At 53.4% G+C, this 12,539-nt stretch overlaps 4 protein-coding genes across 4 annotated transcripts; all 4 read left to right on the top strand.

The window, feature by feature from the left end:
* Positions 1–861: 861 nt before the first annotated feature.
* CPAR01_03235 (uncharacterized protein) lies at positions 862–1,488 on the top strand (the record flags this gene model as incomplete). Its single annotated transcript, XM_060487522.1, has 1 exon — positions 862–1,488. The coding sequence occupies one exon, from the start codon at positions 862–864 to the stop codon at positions 1,486–1,488; it is 627 nt and encodes a 208-aa protein (XP_060354850.1).
* A 3,828-nt stretch (positions 1,489–5,316) lies between these two features.
* On the top strand, positions 5,317–5,715 carry CPAR01_03234 (uncharacterized protein; the record flags this gene model as incomplete). The annotated part of the gene is made up of 1 exon (XM_060487521.1): positions 5,317–5,715. A coding segment is annotated over one exon (399 nt), but the record flags the coding sequence as incomplete, so codon positions are not given.
* Positions 5,716–6,016: 301 nt separating this feature from the next.
* Positions 6,017–8,412, top strand: CPAR01_03233 (uncharacterized protein; the record flags this gene model as incomplete). The annotated part of the gene is made up of 6 exons (XM_060487520.1): positions 6,017–6,952; positions 7,011–7,092; positions 7,147–7,494; positions 7,542–8,004; positions 8,058–8,145; positions 8,200–8,412. The coding sequence occupies 6 exons, from the start codon at positions 6,017–6,019 to the stop codon at positions 8,410–8,412; spliced, it is 2,130 nt and encodes a 709-aa protein (XP_060354848.1).
* A 1,236-nt stretch (positions 8,413–9,648) lies between these two features.
* CPAR01_03232 (uncharacterized protein) lies at positions 9,649–11,604 on the top strand (the record flags this gene model as incomplete). Its single annotated transcript, XM_060487519.1, has 1 exon — positions 9,649–11,604. The coding sequence occupies one exon, from the start codon at positions 9,649–9,651 to the stop codon at positions 11,602–11,604; it is 1,956 nt and encodes a 651-aa protein (XP_060354847.1).
* Positions 11,605–12,539: the final 935 nt, after the last annotated feature.

The raw sequence follows: 12,539 nt of genomic DNA, 5'->3' as shown, positions 1-12,539 counted from the left end.
GCGGCGAGGCACACCTTCTGGGCTTATGCTTGTCTAGTCTCGGTTGCCACGGGCTCAGTATCCTGGAGTCATGCAGGCACTTTACGCCACGTACCGGACAGGCACACCGCGAAGACACGCGCGGAGGTCGTTGCGACGGTGTGCCGGTTTCTTCTCAAAGGTCTCTCGAAGCCATCGAATTTTGGTTTTGGCAACAATTAACAAACGTGTGACGTAGACCGTGAATGTCGAGTCCAGCTCTACATTTTCCATTTGGAAATTCTGCAGTGTGGCGAAGAACGACAAACCTGTGACCACTGGAGTATAATGGAGCTGTGTGAGCCTTGACTCTTGAGGTGCAGTTGCGTATGCAGGCATGATGTTGGTCGGGGAGAGGGGCCGGTGACAGCACAGATTTCCCTCTCTCCGCTCCGCCCTGCCCTTCTCTGTGCTGATAGATAACCTGGTCTCCCAATTAATCTCGAAGAAGACGTTCACAAGCCTCCTGCCTCTCTACGCTCAAGTCGGGTATTCCTCACTGCCTCCGAGCCTCCTCACAAGCGTCGCGATGGCTGCGACCCTTTGCCTGCTCTCCCCACCCAGTTGTAAACTACACCCATGGTTGGTCGATGGCGAGAGAAGGTGTTGCTCCTCGAAAACCCCATTGGCGCACCTTTGGACGGGAAGCAGGGATGTGGACACTAAGAAGTGCTTAGAGATTCGCCGGTGATTGCGCTGCCAGTGTGCACTGCTGGGTTGCCATAGAGGAGACGGTGGGATCAGATCAAAAGCAGCGGTATCCATAGGGATGTCAAGCCAAAGAAGGCGGCCAGTGCAGGCTGGCTGAATAAGTAGGTCAAAAGCTTTCATTTCCGTGGCTCCATGCTGAAGCGTTTGTTGTCTTTCCTTCACTGTGCATCTTGGTACGGATCATTGTTTCCATTAGCTTTTTCAGCGCGATCAGATCTTGGACGACTGCGTGGAATGTGTGGATCATGCTTTTGCGCCGTGTTTGGACTGATGCTCAACGCCGCCAACCGCCAGCCGGCGGCGCTAACTAAGTTGCTGAAGTTTCCGGTGCCATGCCATAAGGTGATGCAATATTCAAGAAGGAAGAACAATCAGAGTGGTTGTAGCTACGGACGAGGAGGCGATCAGAAGTACCAGAACAATCGGTCATGGCGAGACGAGGTGAAGTTTAAAGGCAGTACCAGGATCCATTTAGGGGACTCATCCGGTCTGCAGTATTGGATCCTTCTGACGTATTGCAGCAGCCAAAGGGCTTGGGATTTCGGAGCAAACCAGCGTGATGATGACCAGGCATCGTTTCCTCGAATTAAAGTAAACTGTGCAGGGCTCTCTTTCTTGTCAGCACGGAGCCCCGATATGTCAGGCTGCCGTTGCGCGCTGGTTTGCCCTGCTCGCCGTGGAGCAGTAGCACTGGGCTGGGGCTGGTTGGTGGGGACTGGCTCCATTCATCCAACCTTTTCGTTTGTCCATCCATCGTGAAGGCGGCTGGTTTTGAGGTGTGCGCGTGTGTGCGCTCCGTTTGGATGGTCAGACCAAGCCGATCCAGTCCAGTCCAGTCGCGGCCATCCCAGGCTACTATGAGAAGCAGCGATCGAGTACAACGCAACTGCGAGAGAAAAGAGTATGGGCTGGTACTCTGGGCATGACTATACGGTCATGGAGTGACAGAGTGACGGAGCGGCAGCGGCAGCGGCAGGCCATCACTCGCTGTGCAACGACGTGACTTTGAAAGAGGCGACTTGCCCAGGCCGGCGGGACGCTAAACCCGTCTGGAAGATTGTCGTGGAGGCAGATTGGCGGGCAGCAAAGTTGGGGTGGAGGGCGGACTCCAGAGCCACCCGCCAAGTGCGTAAAGTGGGTGAGAGGAGGAGCGAGAAGGGTGAAGCACGAAGCGTGAAGATGTCGGCGGCCACTGAATTGGCGTGTCTTTGATTTTGCGAGCGTGACAAGTCAAGCTTTGGGCGAAGTCATCGGACATGGGTTCCTTGGGCGCACAACCACAAGGGCACAATGCTGTATTCGTGCATTTCGAGATGATACCGATACATGGCCGTTGCCGTATAGCTGGTTAATCTCATGAGGATGAGAATGGAGAGAACAAGCGATGAAAGCAGTTGGTCGTGAAGACGGATAGATCGATCCTCAGACTAAGTATCGACAGAGTCTTGAGTGCCGCAAAATTCCTCCCATGCCACAACCCCGGTTATTGAGATGTCGTTGAGGGACTTGAGGGCTTGTCGGTGGTGTGTCTTCTGTCTGGAAAAGGAAAGAGCCAGCGGGAGCCGTCCGGTTGGAGCTTGGAGGGGGAGAGAGAGAGAGAGAGAGAGAGAGAGAGAGAGAGAGAGAGAGAGAGAGAGAGAGAGAGAGACACACACACAGAGAGAGAGAAGGATACCTAGAAGTGTGCTGGGTGCGTGCGTGCCGATTTACGCTTGTATCGAAGAGAGGGCGACAGAATGACTTTGTTGGAAAACGGCGCGGCGTATAAAGAATTCAAGACTGCATTTTGTGTAAAGTGAGGTAGGCAGACAAGAATGTGGGAGCAATATTCCGTACGACGATGACAGTCTAAAGACGCTAGAATGCGGCCAGACGGACAGTCCCATTCACGCCATTGAAGCACCGCTTGAGAAGTAGCGTCCTTCCTTCGTGGCTCCTTCCGTCCTTCTACGCAGTAGGTACAGTGTCATCGCTGGTTTCTATCTTGCCTACGGTAAACTATCTTAGGTGGGCAGGTGTACGGAGTACTTGGGGTTACTCTTGCCGCTCTCGTTCTTGCCTCACCAGAAATGGCGGGGCATTCGTCCTTTCTTCCCTCCAAGACACATACCTACCTTAGTACCTATCCCGTACCTACCTCGAGGTTTCAACATGGCAATTGTCTTAGGGCTTACTGAAGGCATCTCACTTCAGTTTAGGAACTTACTTACGATTCAAGCAGACGAAGAAATGAAACCTACAAAGAAGCCGGAAACCACTCGCAATGTCGAACCGCCAAAGCTCCCCCCCTCCCCCCGAAATAAAGTACGGGGCCCTGGAAATATGGTGTGCGTCAAGACCGAAATGCCCTGTACCTCACTCACATCGGCGACAAGCCCCTTGTTCCTGCCGGATGTACAGTAGGCGAGAGGCTAAAAGCACGGAAGCACCTGCAAGTTGCAGCCAACCGAAGTACCTTCCGTCTCGTCCTGTCTGAATCGAAGCACCAAGCCCGAGATTCCCTTCCGAGGGGAGCCATATGCTCAAAACACTGTCGCTTGCTACGTTATGGTTGATGATCCCGCGGGCACAGATTAACAACCTGGAACACGCCCTATCTCGCTTGATGAGGAACAATATTCCGTACCCAACATGGAAACACTGTCAAAGTACCCTAGTTTTCTGCCTTGCCACATCATCGCGAGTACGGACACCTCATCTCTGAACCAATCTCATCATCGCCAGGCTCTCGTTCCTCAAAGTCTGCCGCAAAGACGGCATCAAGACTCTGGCACATGTCGGATCAAGTTGGACAAATCCGGTGCTGCACTGCACGGCACTGCTTCCGCTGCAGCAAGAAAGACGTTTTGAATGATGCTGAGTGGGCGTTCACGATAAGATACTTGCGTCATGGCATTGGTCTGCAGTCGTTGTCAAGTACCTGCCTTAGTCAATCCGACGCTAAGGTACATGCGCCATCTGACAGAGGCGCGCAAGCAGGCGTGGCAGGGCACAGTCTCCAAGTACCTTACCTACCTCCATCCTGCGCTTCGCCCGGGCTCCACTCTCCCACTCTCTCCGATATAAGGTACCTGTATGAACACAGGCGCTGAGGCGGACACCTTGTACCTCTGGAGTCTGGAAGGCACGAAGGGTAACAGATATCCGTAGATATTCCCACCTCAGGCCTGGAGAAGGAACTGACATGAATGTTCTTGAGCCATTTGGAAGAGGCATGAGATGCAGCGAGGTTTGGCACTTTTTTTCCCGGTAGAGACGAACAGAACTCTGGTAGAGAGACCAAATACCCGACAGTCGCAGCTCTGTCAAATAGTGACCGGCTTGATTTATGATGCTTCCCGGTGCACATCAGCCTTAGGTTCCCTCCATACCCTGTCAGGACTCCGTGGTCCCTTGATTGTCCTGGGCTGCACTCGACTCGACTCGACGCGCGAGAAAGCGACAGGAACCTGTCCGTCTTGCCGCCTTCTGCCTTGGCTCGAAGTGGGCTTAACTGGAGACTACGTTATGTCGGAATCGTGGGCGAAACTCCTCTGACTATACGTCTTGTTAGCTTTTCATTCCCCGAGGTGAACGAGGAAAAGAGTCGGGAAAGTAAAGGAAAATGGAAAGGCGACCAGTCTCTCGTCTCACTGCGTGGCAGGCACCTTCCATGGCTGGGTACTTACCTACCTTAACCTGACCAGAAGTAGCCGAAATGCGCGGGCCAGCCGCCAGGCTACGGTTGAAGATACTTCTGCCTGCGTGTGTCGGACAGCGTAGTAACAAGTATCCCACATCGGAGGTTCTTAACCAACGTAACCTTCCATCTTCCCCATCTCGTGTGTTCCGCCGCCTGTCGTCCTCATCCACTTTGGCTGCTTCCATTTCCGCTCCCACGCACACTCGGTTGCACGCACACTACCAAAGTCACCAAAGTACATACACGCCCATACGCCCAGTTAGTCCCGTCACCCACACCTACCTCACTCATCAGGTTCATTCATTCCCCTTGGCTTCATCGCCCGCGTCCAGCAATCCCAAAGTCACGGTGTGTCCACCACCAAGCCGCCCTCGTCCTGTCTTGTCCTCCCGTGCTCGTCCCTCAGGTCGTCAATTCTCCACAATTGGTCGCCTCCTCCCGTCAGGGCCCTCCACTTCTTTGCTCACCTCACCAACTGCTCCCCACGGACCAACAGAGTGAAGCGACCGGTCATCCCTCGGAACTTCGTCACTTTTTTTGGACCATAACGTCCAGCCCGTCCACCGTGGGCACTCTGGGAGTCTGCACAGCGACCGGCGGCTTGTTTTTTTCCAGCTCTTTCCCCATCGTTATCATCATCAGCAGTCAACCCTGCTCCTGCTGTTGATTTTCCTCCGACTTTCTTTCTTCTTCCGTCATTCCTGGCAAGAACTTCATCCTTTCCGAACCAAAGAAACTCGCGTCGCGTCATAGCCTCTTCGATGTAGCAAAGAGGCCCTCCCAACGGATACAGCACCGCACAGCACAGCACAGTACACACATACGCCTGCCGCAGTACCTCCCATACCCATACCGTCCGTCCTGTCATCAAACGAATCCTCGACGACCCCCGTCCACTTCGTACGCTGTACCCGTACCAGCCACACTTTGCGCACGACTCGGGAAATCTAGGCTGGAGACCCTGTGGTCCCTCTCCAAGGTTAGCTAGCGGGATCCGTACCGCAGCAGCGACAAGCCGCCCGTGGCAGAGCCCAGAGGCAAAGACCGCAAAGGCTGGTCTTACCCACTCACGTCGTCAATCTGCAGCCCACTCCCAGACACCACCACCACCGGTCCACCACTGGCTCCGGCAACCAAATCCAAGGGCCGCACACAGCACACAGCGCACACTCTTTGCTGAGGGAACGCTGAAAGCCGATAACACTGGGCTTGCACTCTTCTTTCCCTCGCTCACTCCCTCCTTTTTCACGCTCCCTCTATCCTCCTTCTCAGGGCTGGATCGATCACGGATACGTTGGGACTAACCCCGAACTCCACTGTTTGGATTTGGGAACCCTCCACCCTCCATCATCTCCCCCCCAAAACCAAAGTACAGCCGGGCACGTACTCAGTACTGTACAGACAGCACTACGTACCCAGCAGCACTACCAGCACCCACCTCAGCGCTCAGCGCCCAGCACACCGGCACAGCGAAAGCCTGCGAAACCACCTTCCGCCTTCCCTCCATCATCGAACCTTCCTTCCTCGCCCTCACCCTCCGCCCTCGCCCTTCTTCTCTGTCTCCAAAGGTGATTCTCTCGACACCGGCAAGACAAGAGGAAAATCATGTCGACTCCCACAACGGCCACAGCGACATTGCCTCCTCATTCGCATTACCATCATCCCCATTATCCCTACTCACATCAGCCGTACCAGGCCTCTACTGCTACCGGCTCTTCGTACCGACAGCCAGCGAACCCAATCCTCTCAACTTCCTCATCCACAGCAACGACGAGATTGCCTCCCGCATACGCCAACTCGTCGAGCATCGCCTATTCTGCAACCTCTACTGCGAGTCACGCCGGCCCAAATGGCCTAGGCCCTTCAGCCTCGTCAGCCAGTTCGAGGACCATTCACGACGTCTCGAGTCCCGACGCGAACTACTCGCTCACCACCAACTCCACCATGCCTGCCACCAGCTCACTCTCCCAGTCCTCTCAGTCCGCTCGCAAGCGGAGACGATCAAAGGAGCCTGACTGGAACAAATTTTATAAGAATGGCTTGCCCAAGGAAATCATCGTCATCGATGATACCCCAGAGCCAGAGCAGGGCAAAGCCGTCGGCAACGGCGTAAGGGTCGTCTCCAATGGTAACGGCAGCGTGAACGGCGCCACCACAAATGGTGCCAGCAGCCGACCTGTTCCCAAGAAGAGGAAAAGAGACGACGAGCCTCAGCACTACGATCCCGTCTATCACAATAAGTACGCCGGTTCTCATACTACCACTCCTCACCACAACGGCACCCCCAGCGGATCGACCATATCAACCGACCGCACTACAAACTCCGCCATCCACACCACCGCTGCCACGTCCCTCTCTTCAAATGGACACGAGTACTACGATGCTCAACCTGGTCAGAAGCGTAAGAGAACCCGTCAACAGATTGCCCAAGAGGCAAAGAAGAGAGAGGTCGAGGGCCTCGGCGATCCATTCCTTACCTACAAGCCGCCTCCTTACCCTCCCAAGAAAGCGCCCGACGTTCACGTTCGGTTGGTTCAGGATGTGAGTATCATCGTCTCGTCGTAAGACGACTTTCATCCATTTGCTAATGTTCTCGCAGCAGGGTTACAACAAGAATGCCAAAGTCGACGATGATGATGGACACTACATTGTCGTTCCTGACGCCGACCTTACGGATAAGTGTATGTTGAACACTCAAAATCTGATGAACCACCAGGGACTAACCTTCAATGCAGACCAGATGGTGAAGCTACTCGGGCAAGGGACGTTTGGCAAAGTCGTTCAGGCTCGAGACCGTAAGAGAAACAAGTCGGTGGCCATCAAAATTATTCGGTCTGTCCAAAAATACCGAGACGCCTCGCGAATAGAACTCCGAGTTCTCGCAACACTCAAGGCCAACGATGACGAAAACCGCAATCGCTGTATCCACCTCAGGGACTGTTTCGACTATCGCGGCCACATTTGCATCGTCATGGACCTTCTTGGCCAAAGCGTTTTTGATTTCCTCAAGAGCAACAGTTTCGTCCCCTTCCCCAACAGCCAGATTCAGAGCTTTGCTCGACAGCTCTTCACCAGCGTTGCCTGTAAGTCTGCCATAAGCTCTGCATGAGTCTTCGCTAACAGACTGCAGTCTTGCACGATCTCAACCTCATCCACACTGATCTGAAGCCTGAGAACATTCTTTTGTGCGACAGCGCCTACCAGACCTTTACCTACAACCGAAAGATACCCTCCTCTTCTACAACCGTCAACCGGCAGGCGAATCAGCGCAGAGTCCTGCTCGACACAGAAATTCGCTTGATTGATTTCGGCAGTGCCACTTTCCAAGACGAATACCACAGCTCCGTCGTCAGTACCCGTCATTACCGAGCGCCAGAAATCATTTTGGGACTTGGGTGGTCATTTCCCTGCGACATCTGGAGCATAGGATGCATATTAGTCGAGTTCTTCACCGGCGATGCTCTTTTCCAAACACACGACAACCTTGAGCACCTCGCAATGATGGAAATGGTCGTCGGGCAAAGGATAGACTCCAGCCTCGTCCAAGCTGTGAACAAGATGGCTACTAGAAGTGGTGGAAACCCCGCCTCCAAGTGAGTGGTTCATGGCCTTTTTAACAAGAGCAACGCATACTGATACAGTGCAGATACTTCAAGCGCTTGAAACTTGACTATCCTACACCCGAGACAACACGAGCTTCCAAGAGATTCGTCAAGGCTATGAGACGATTGGAGGTAGGCAAAACAGGCTCACAGAGTCCTGAAAGACGGCTCACTAACGATTTGTAGGATATCATCCCGTCGAACTCAACCTACTTCAAGAACTTCCTGGATCTCCTTCGGAAGATCTTTGTCTACGATCCCCAGCATCGCATTACAGCGAAGCAGGCATTGCAACATCCTTGGTTCAAGGAACCAGCGACACCGGACGATGGTACGGAAGCGGCCAAGATCCGCCTAGAGCGAATGAGACAGGAGGGGGATCACCGATACCACGTATGATTCCTAGCCTACGAAGCTGTTTTCGAACCCTTACGTCTATAACGAACAAAGCTGAGCATGATATGGGAGTTGGGCCGTTTGATATCTGGTCTGTACGATGGGGGCCGACGGAATTGGAAGGGCATGGCGCTCGTGCGACTTGATTTTTTTCCGACATGGGCCTCATCAAAGGTCAGCCATGTTCTGCCCTTAATAACAAAAGGCTTGATGGCATGCGGGGGTTTTTTGGGTTGTGTTTCGCGGGATAAGGGTCAAGCTCGCAGCAACACGAGAGAGTAGCACGAACGGTCAAGCCACGCCCTGGACAGCGTTGCTAGTAGAGACGTTTCGATGAGAGAGATGTCGTGCCTTGTCGCCAGGCTCAATAGAGCGATTCTCATGACCGACGCAAGCCTCCCCGGCTTGCCAACCACTTCTTCAGTCTTCTGGAGTGACTACTGATCGATGCTTTCAACTTTTTTTTCAGAGACCGTAACTGATTTGAGTAGACTGTTTCAACATCACAGGATCCAGGAACGAGACTGTGTCTAGCAGAACCGCCTTGTGAGTCGTTCCTAGCACAGTAGCTACTTTGATTGAGCATGTCGCTTACATCAGCCCACTCATTTTTAGGTTCGATCAAATGATGCGTCTGTTTCCATTGCTACTCGCGAGTCACGAATCAATGGTTGCCGCCACAAATCAAACCAAACGCCGGGGACTTCTCCACACGTGACCAACTACAAGTGCGGCGATAATTCCCAGCCCTCTGTTATCCCTGGCTTTGTTGGTCGATGCCGATGCAAATGTGACCGCAGCCGCGGCCTGGGTAATTTTGCCCGCCTCTCTCAGATTGACGAACGACGGCGACAAACACCCATAAAAGAGAGCCTCCGCACTTGTTCTGCGGTTTAGAATTGAGGAAGATTTCGACAAAGCAGGACAATGTCTCTCTCTTTATTTGTCACAGCCCAATACTGCTCTCCTGCGCCAAAGTTACCTGTGTCTTTTGCATTGTGTTGCTTGAACCCAAAGGAACAGCTTGTTGTCCTTGGTCAAGCAAGTTATGGTTCAAAGACATTGTCAACTTCGAGATTGTTCCGTAATGATGTGGCTATTTCATCGTAAGAGAGTATAGAAAGACTGCCCGTTGCAGCTCTTGGATCGCAGTCAGCGAAAACAAACAGCCTCAAAACTAGTGACACCTATACCGAAAATTTTAACGATTCACTCAAAATTTCTCATCAACTTATCACCATGTCCAGCCCGTACCAAAGTGTACACGATTTAACAAACGCATCGGTGAAGAGGTTGGTTCGATACCTTTATCTCCCGGTGGAGCACAGCATTGCGAAACCCCCAAAAAGTTGGCTGAGGGAGCAAGAGGAGACGATGAAACAACTGCCCACGGCTTGTCTCCGTCCACGCAGCAAGACCAACGTAGTCAGCGTTGTTACTCGCGGTTTGATGAAGATCAGCGAGAAGTATAACCCTTCGTTCACACCGCCGGCCGCAGTCCTTTGCTCAAGCCATCGCGGCCTGAATCCTTGGACAATTCACGCCCTTTTTGCACTGGTTCTGAAAGAGATCACAGTGGAAACGGCCAGCTTGCGACATGACCGACAACGCGACAGAGGTCCGGAATTTACACCCTTGATACAAGAATTCGTTCGTCGTCTGGATGGTATCCAGGCCTTGTGGATGGACACGTACAACTTTGAACTCCTCTATGGTCGCCAGCCGAAAGTGCTAAGCCATGTTAATTCACATTGTGAGGCGTGCATCTTGTCAGCACTCGGATCTCGTCCCTCTTTCCTTGGCGACCTTCGTGCTAATCTCATTGCCCGGACGAAGAGAACGTCGCCATGCCTGCAAAGGATCGTGGACGCGTGGATTAACGAGTTCCCTGAGGCTGCACAAAGAGAAGTCTTTAAAAGAAGCGCAAACTTAGCCGAGGAAATTCGGGCTATGCTCAAAGATGTCAAGGCAGCGCGACAACAGAGACGCGAAGCGAAAGTGCACCAAAAGCAAGCCAGGGGGTCAGAGAATGCCAGCAGTGGTATCAGGAAGACATCCGGACGCGATGCTCCGCGCTCAAATCCGGACGAGCAATCGACCGCGAGTGGACCTCCTTCCACGACACTGAGCGAGGACCCATTTGCTGACCCAGATGATGAAAACCCCGACAATGAGAATCGGCCGTGGCAAGATGCGGTGGGGGACTATTACGAACGGCTGGCCCGCCAGAACGGAAACGAGCGTGCTTTCGATCGTTCATCCCTCCACCCGGCCTTTGGCGGCTCGGCGGCTCAACCCGATGCCCAGTTCCGTCGAGACTTTGGCACGGGAAAAGAGGTGGATCGGAAAGAACAAGGGGCTCTCTGGGATGACGCTGTTGCTAATAGTCCCGCTAGGAGTGAACAGCGTTTACCCGCATCTGATTTCCCCCCCTCGATGATCCAAGACGATGCCCGACGACGTGATCGGTTCCGACACGTAGACTCCACGGACTCCGAGCCGCGCACTCCTCGACCTACCACGCCTCCCGCCGCTACCCTCCCACCGCCGTTCCGTGGGTACGGCACCGCAGCGCCGAGCAGCTCGTCGTATACGGACGCCAGCGTGTACTCGAACAGCGAGCCGGCCCGGCCTCACCCGACGACCGAATCGCTCGCCTCCATCGTCACGGCCTGGCCCGACGTCACGTCTCGCTCGTCTTCCGCCCGTAGACCCCGTGGACCCCGTCCGGGCGGGCTCGTAAGTACTTCCTCCCCCTCGCCTCAGAATGACAATGTCGTGACACAGGACCGCCGCCGCGCCACAGATTCGAAATTTACTCCCCCTCGCGGGTTCGAGATGTCCCCCACTGAAGCAGCATGGTATCTAGCCGAGGAAGAGAGGGTAGCTCGCCTAGAGGAGATGGGACGTATCGGCCGACCGGATTTCAAGGATCATGTTGACTCTCGTGCTGCTGCGTCGGAGGCCGGATCAGACCAATACGAGAATGGCTTGAGAACACCGACGGCGGGCTCTACGCAAGCTGGAACTTGGGCTCCGTCGTCTCGTGAGCGACCTGTGCGAGATATGTCGCGTGGTGATGACGATGACGATTGGCGCAGCGTCGCGACGGTGGGGAGACGGCCGCCTTTGAGTGAGGCGTCGACGATTTATCCGGATGATTCGTATAGTTGGGCTAATCTCCGACGGTGGTGATGGGGTCAAGGTAGGTAGGCATTTTAGTTTGTAGACTTGCTACAAACATGGTATGTTCAATGGAGTTTCATTTTCAAGAATAGTTGAAAACGCAGTACACGGTTCGTTCAAGATATGGTTGCCAACTTAAAGCAAGGCACGAACATCACGAGCTTGGGAGAGTAGGCACATGATTTGATGAACAAGATTGAGTGAGCTATCTACCGTTACAGTATTAAGGGTAGGAAACACAAAAGAAAGAGAAAAAAAAGAAAAAGCAAGACAAGACCGGTCCTTGCGCATTCTGGGGCATTCCTTTCCTCCTCCACTTGTCTCTCTCGTCTTCGTGACCACTTCCTGTCCGAGAAGAGAACATCCTAATGTCCATGGCTATGCCCATAGCAAGTATCCACTGAGAGACAACGAGTCTTGTGTCCCCAAGATCAGTAAGGTATGGTCCACGGTCGCCGGCACGTCTTCCATGAGATCCTATTGATCTCCGAAAACATGGCTGTCGAGAAAAAGCCTGGGTAGAAGAAGAAACCTTGTGTTTGTCAAGGCGTGAAGAAGGTGTGTACTCTGACATCCATTTAGGGAAGGGGTTTTTTTTATGACGGGAGGTGCGAAACAAGACTGAAAGAAAAAGAGCAAATGGAAAGCCAGTGAAGAGCTCTCGGACGCCGACGTCGTGTGCGCGTTGCTGTCAGATGCCGATATGAAGCTGCCGAGTGAAGCTGCTAGTTCGGATCATTGTTGCAAAGCCACGAGACGTCGGTGTCCAAAGCTTTCTTCTTGACTTCGAAGACGGGTCGTGCAATAGGGGAAGTTCGGGAATTGTTTTTGGCAATCTGTTGAGTTTGGCTCTGTTTCGGTGACTGATTCTGTCTTTTAAAATGTCAGCTTGGACTGGTCTCGTAAAGCTAAGTGCCGTTAACTACTAACCTCCAAAAGTGCCA

The sequence above is a fragment of the Colletotrichum paranaense genome (genome assembly GCF_030867605.1).
Source record: "Colletotrichum paranaense strain IMI 384185 chromosome Unknown Scaffold_2.1, whole genome shotgun sequence".
Taxonomy (NCBI): Eukaryota; Fungi; Ascomycota; class Sordariomycetes; order Glomerellales; family Glomerellaceae; genus Colletotrichum; species Colletotrichum paranaense.
This window is presented reverse-complemented; position numbering and strand designations above follow the sequence as displayed.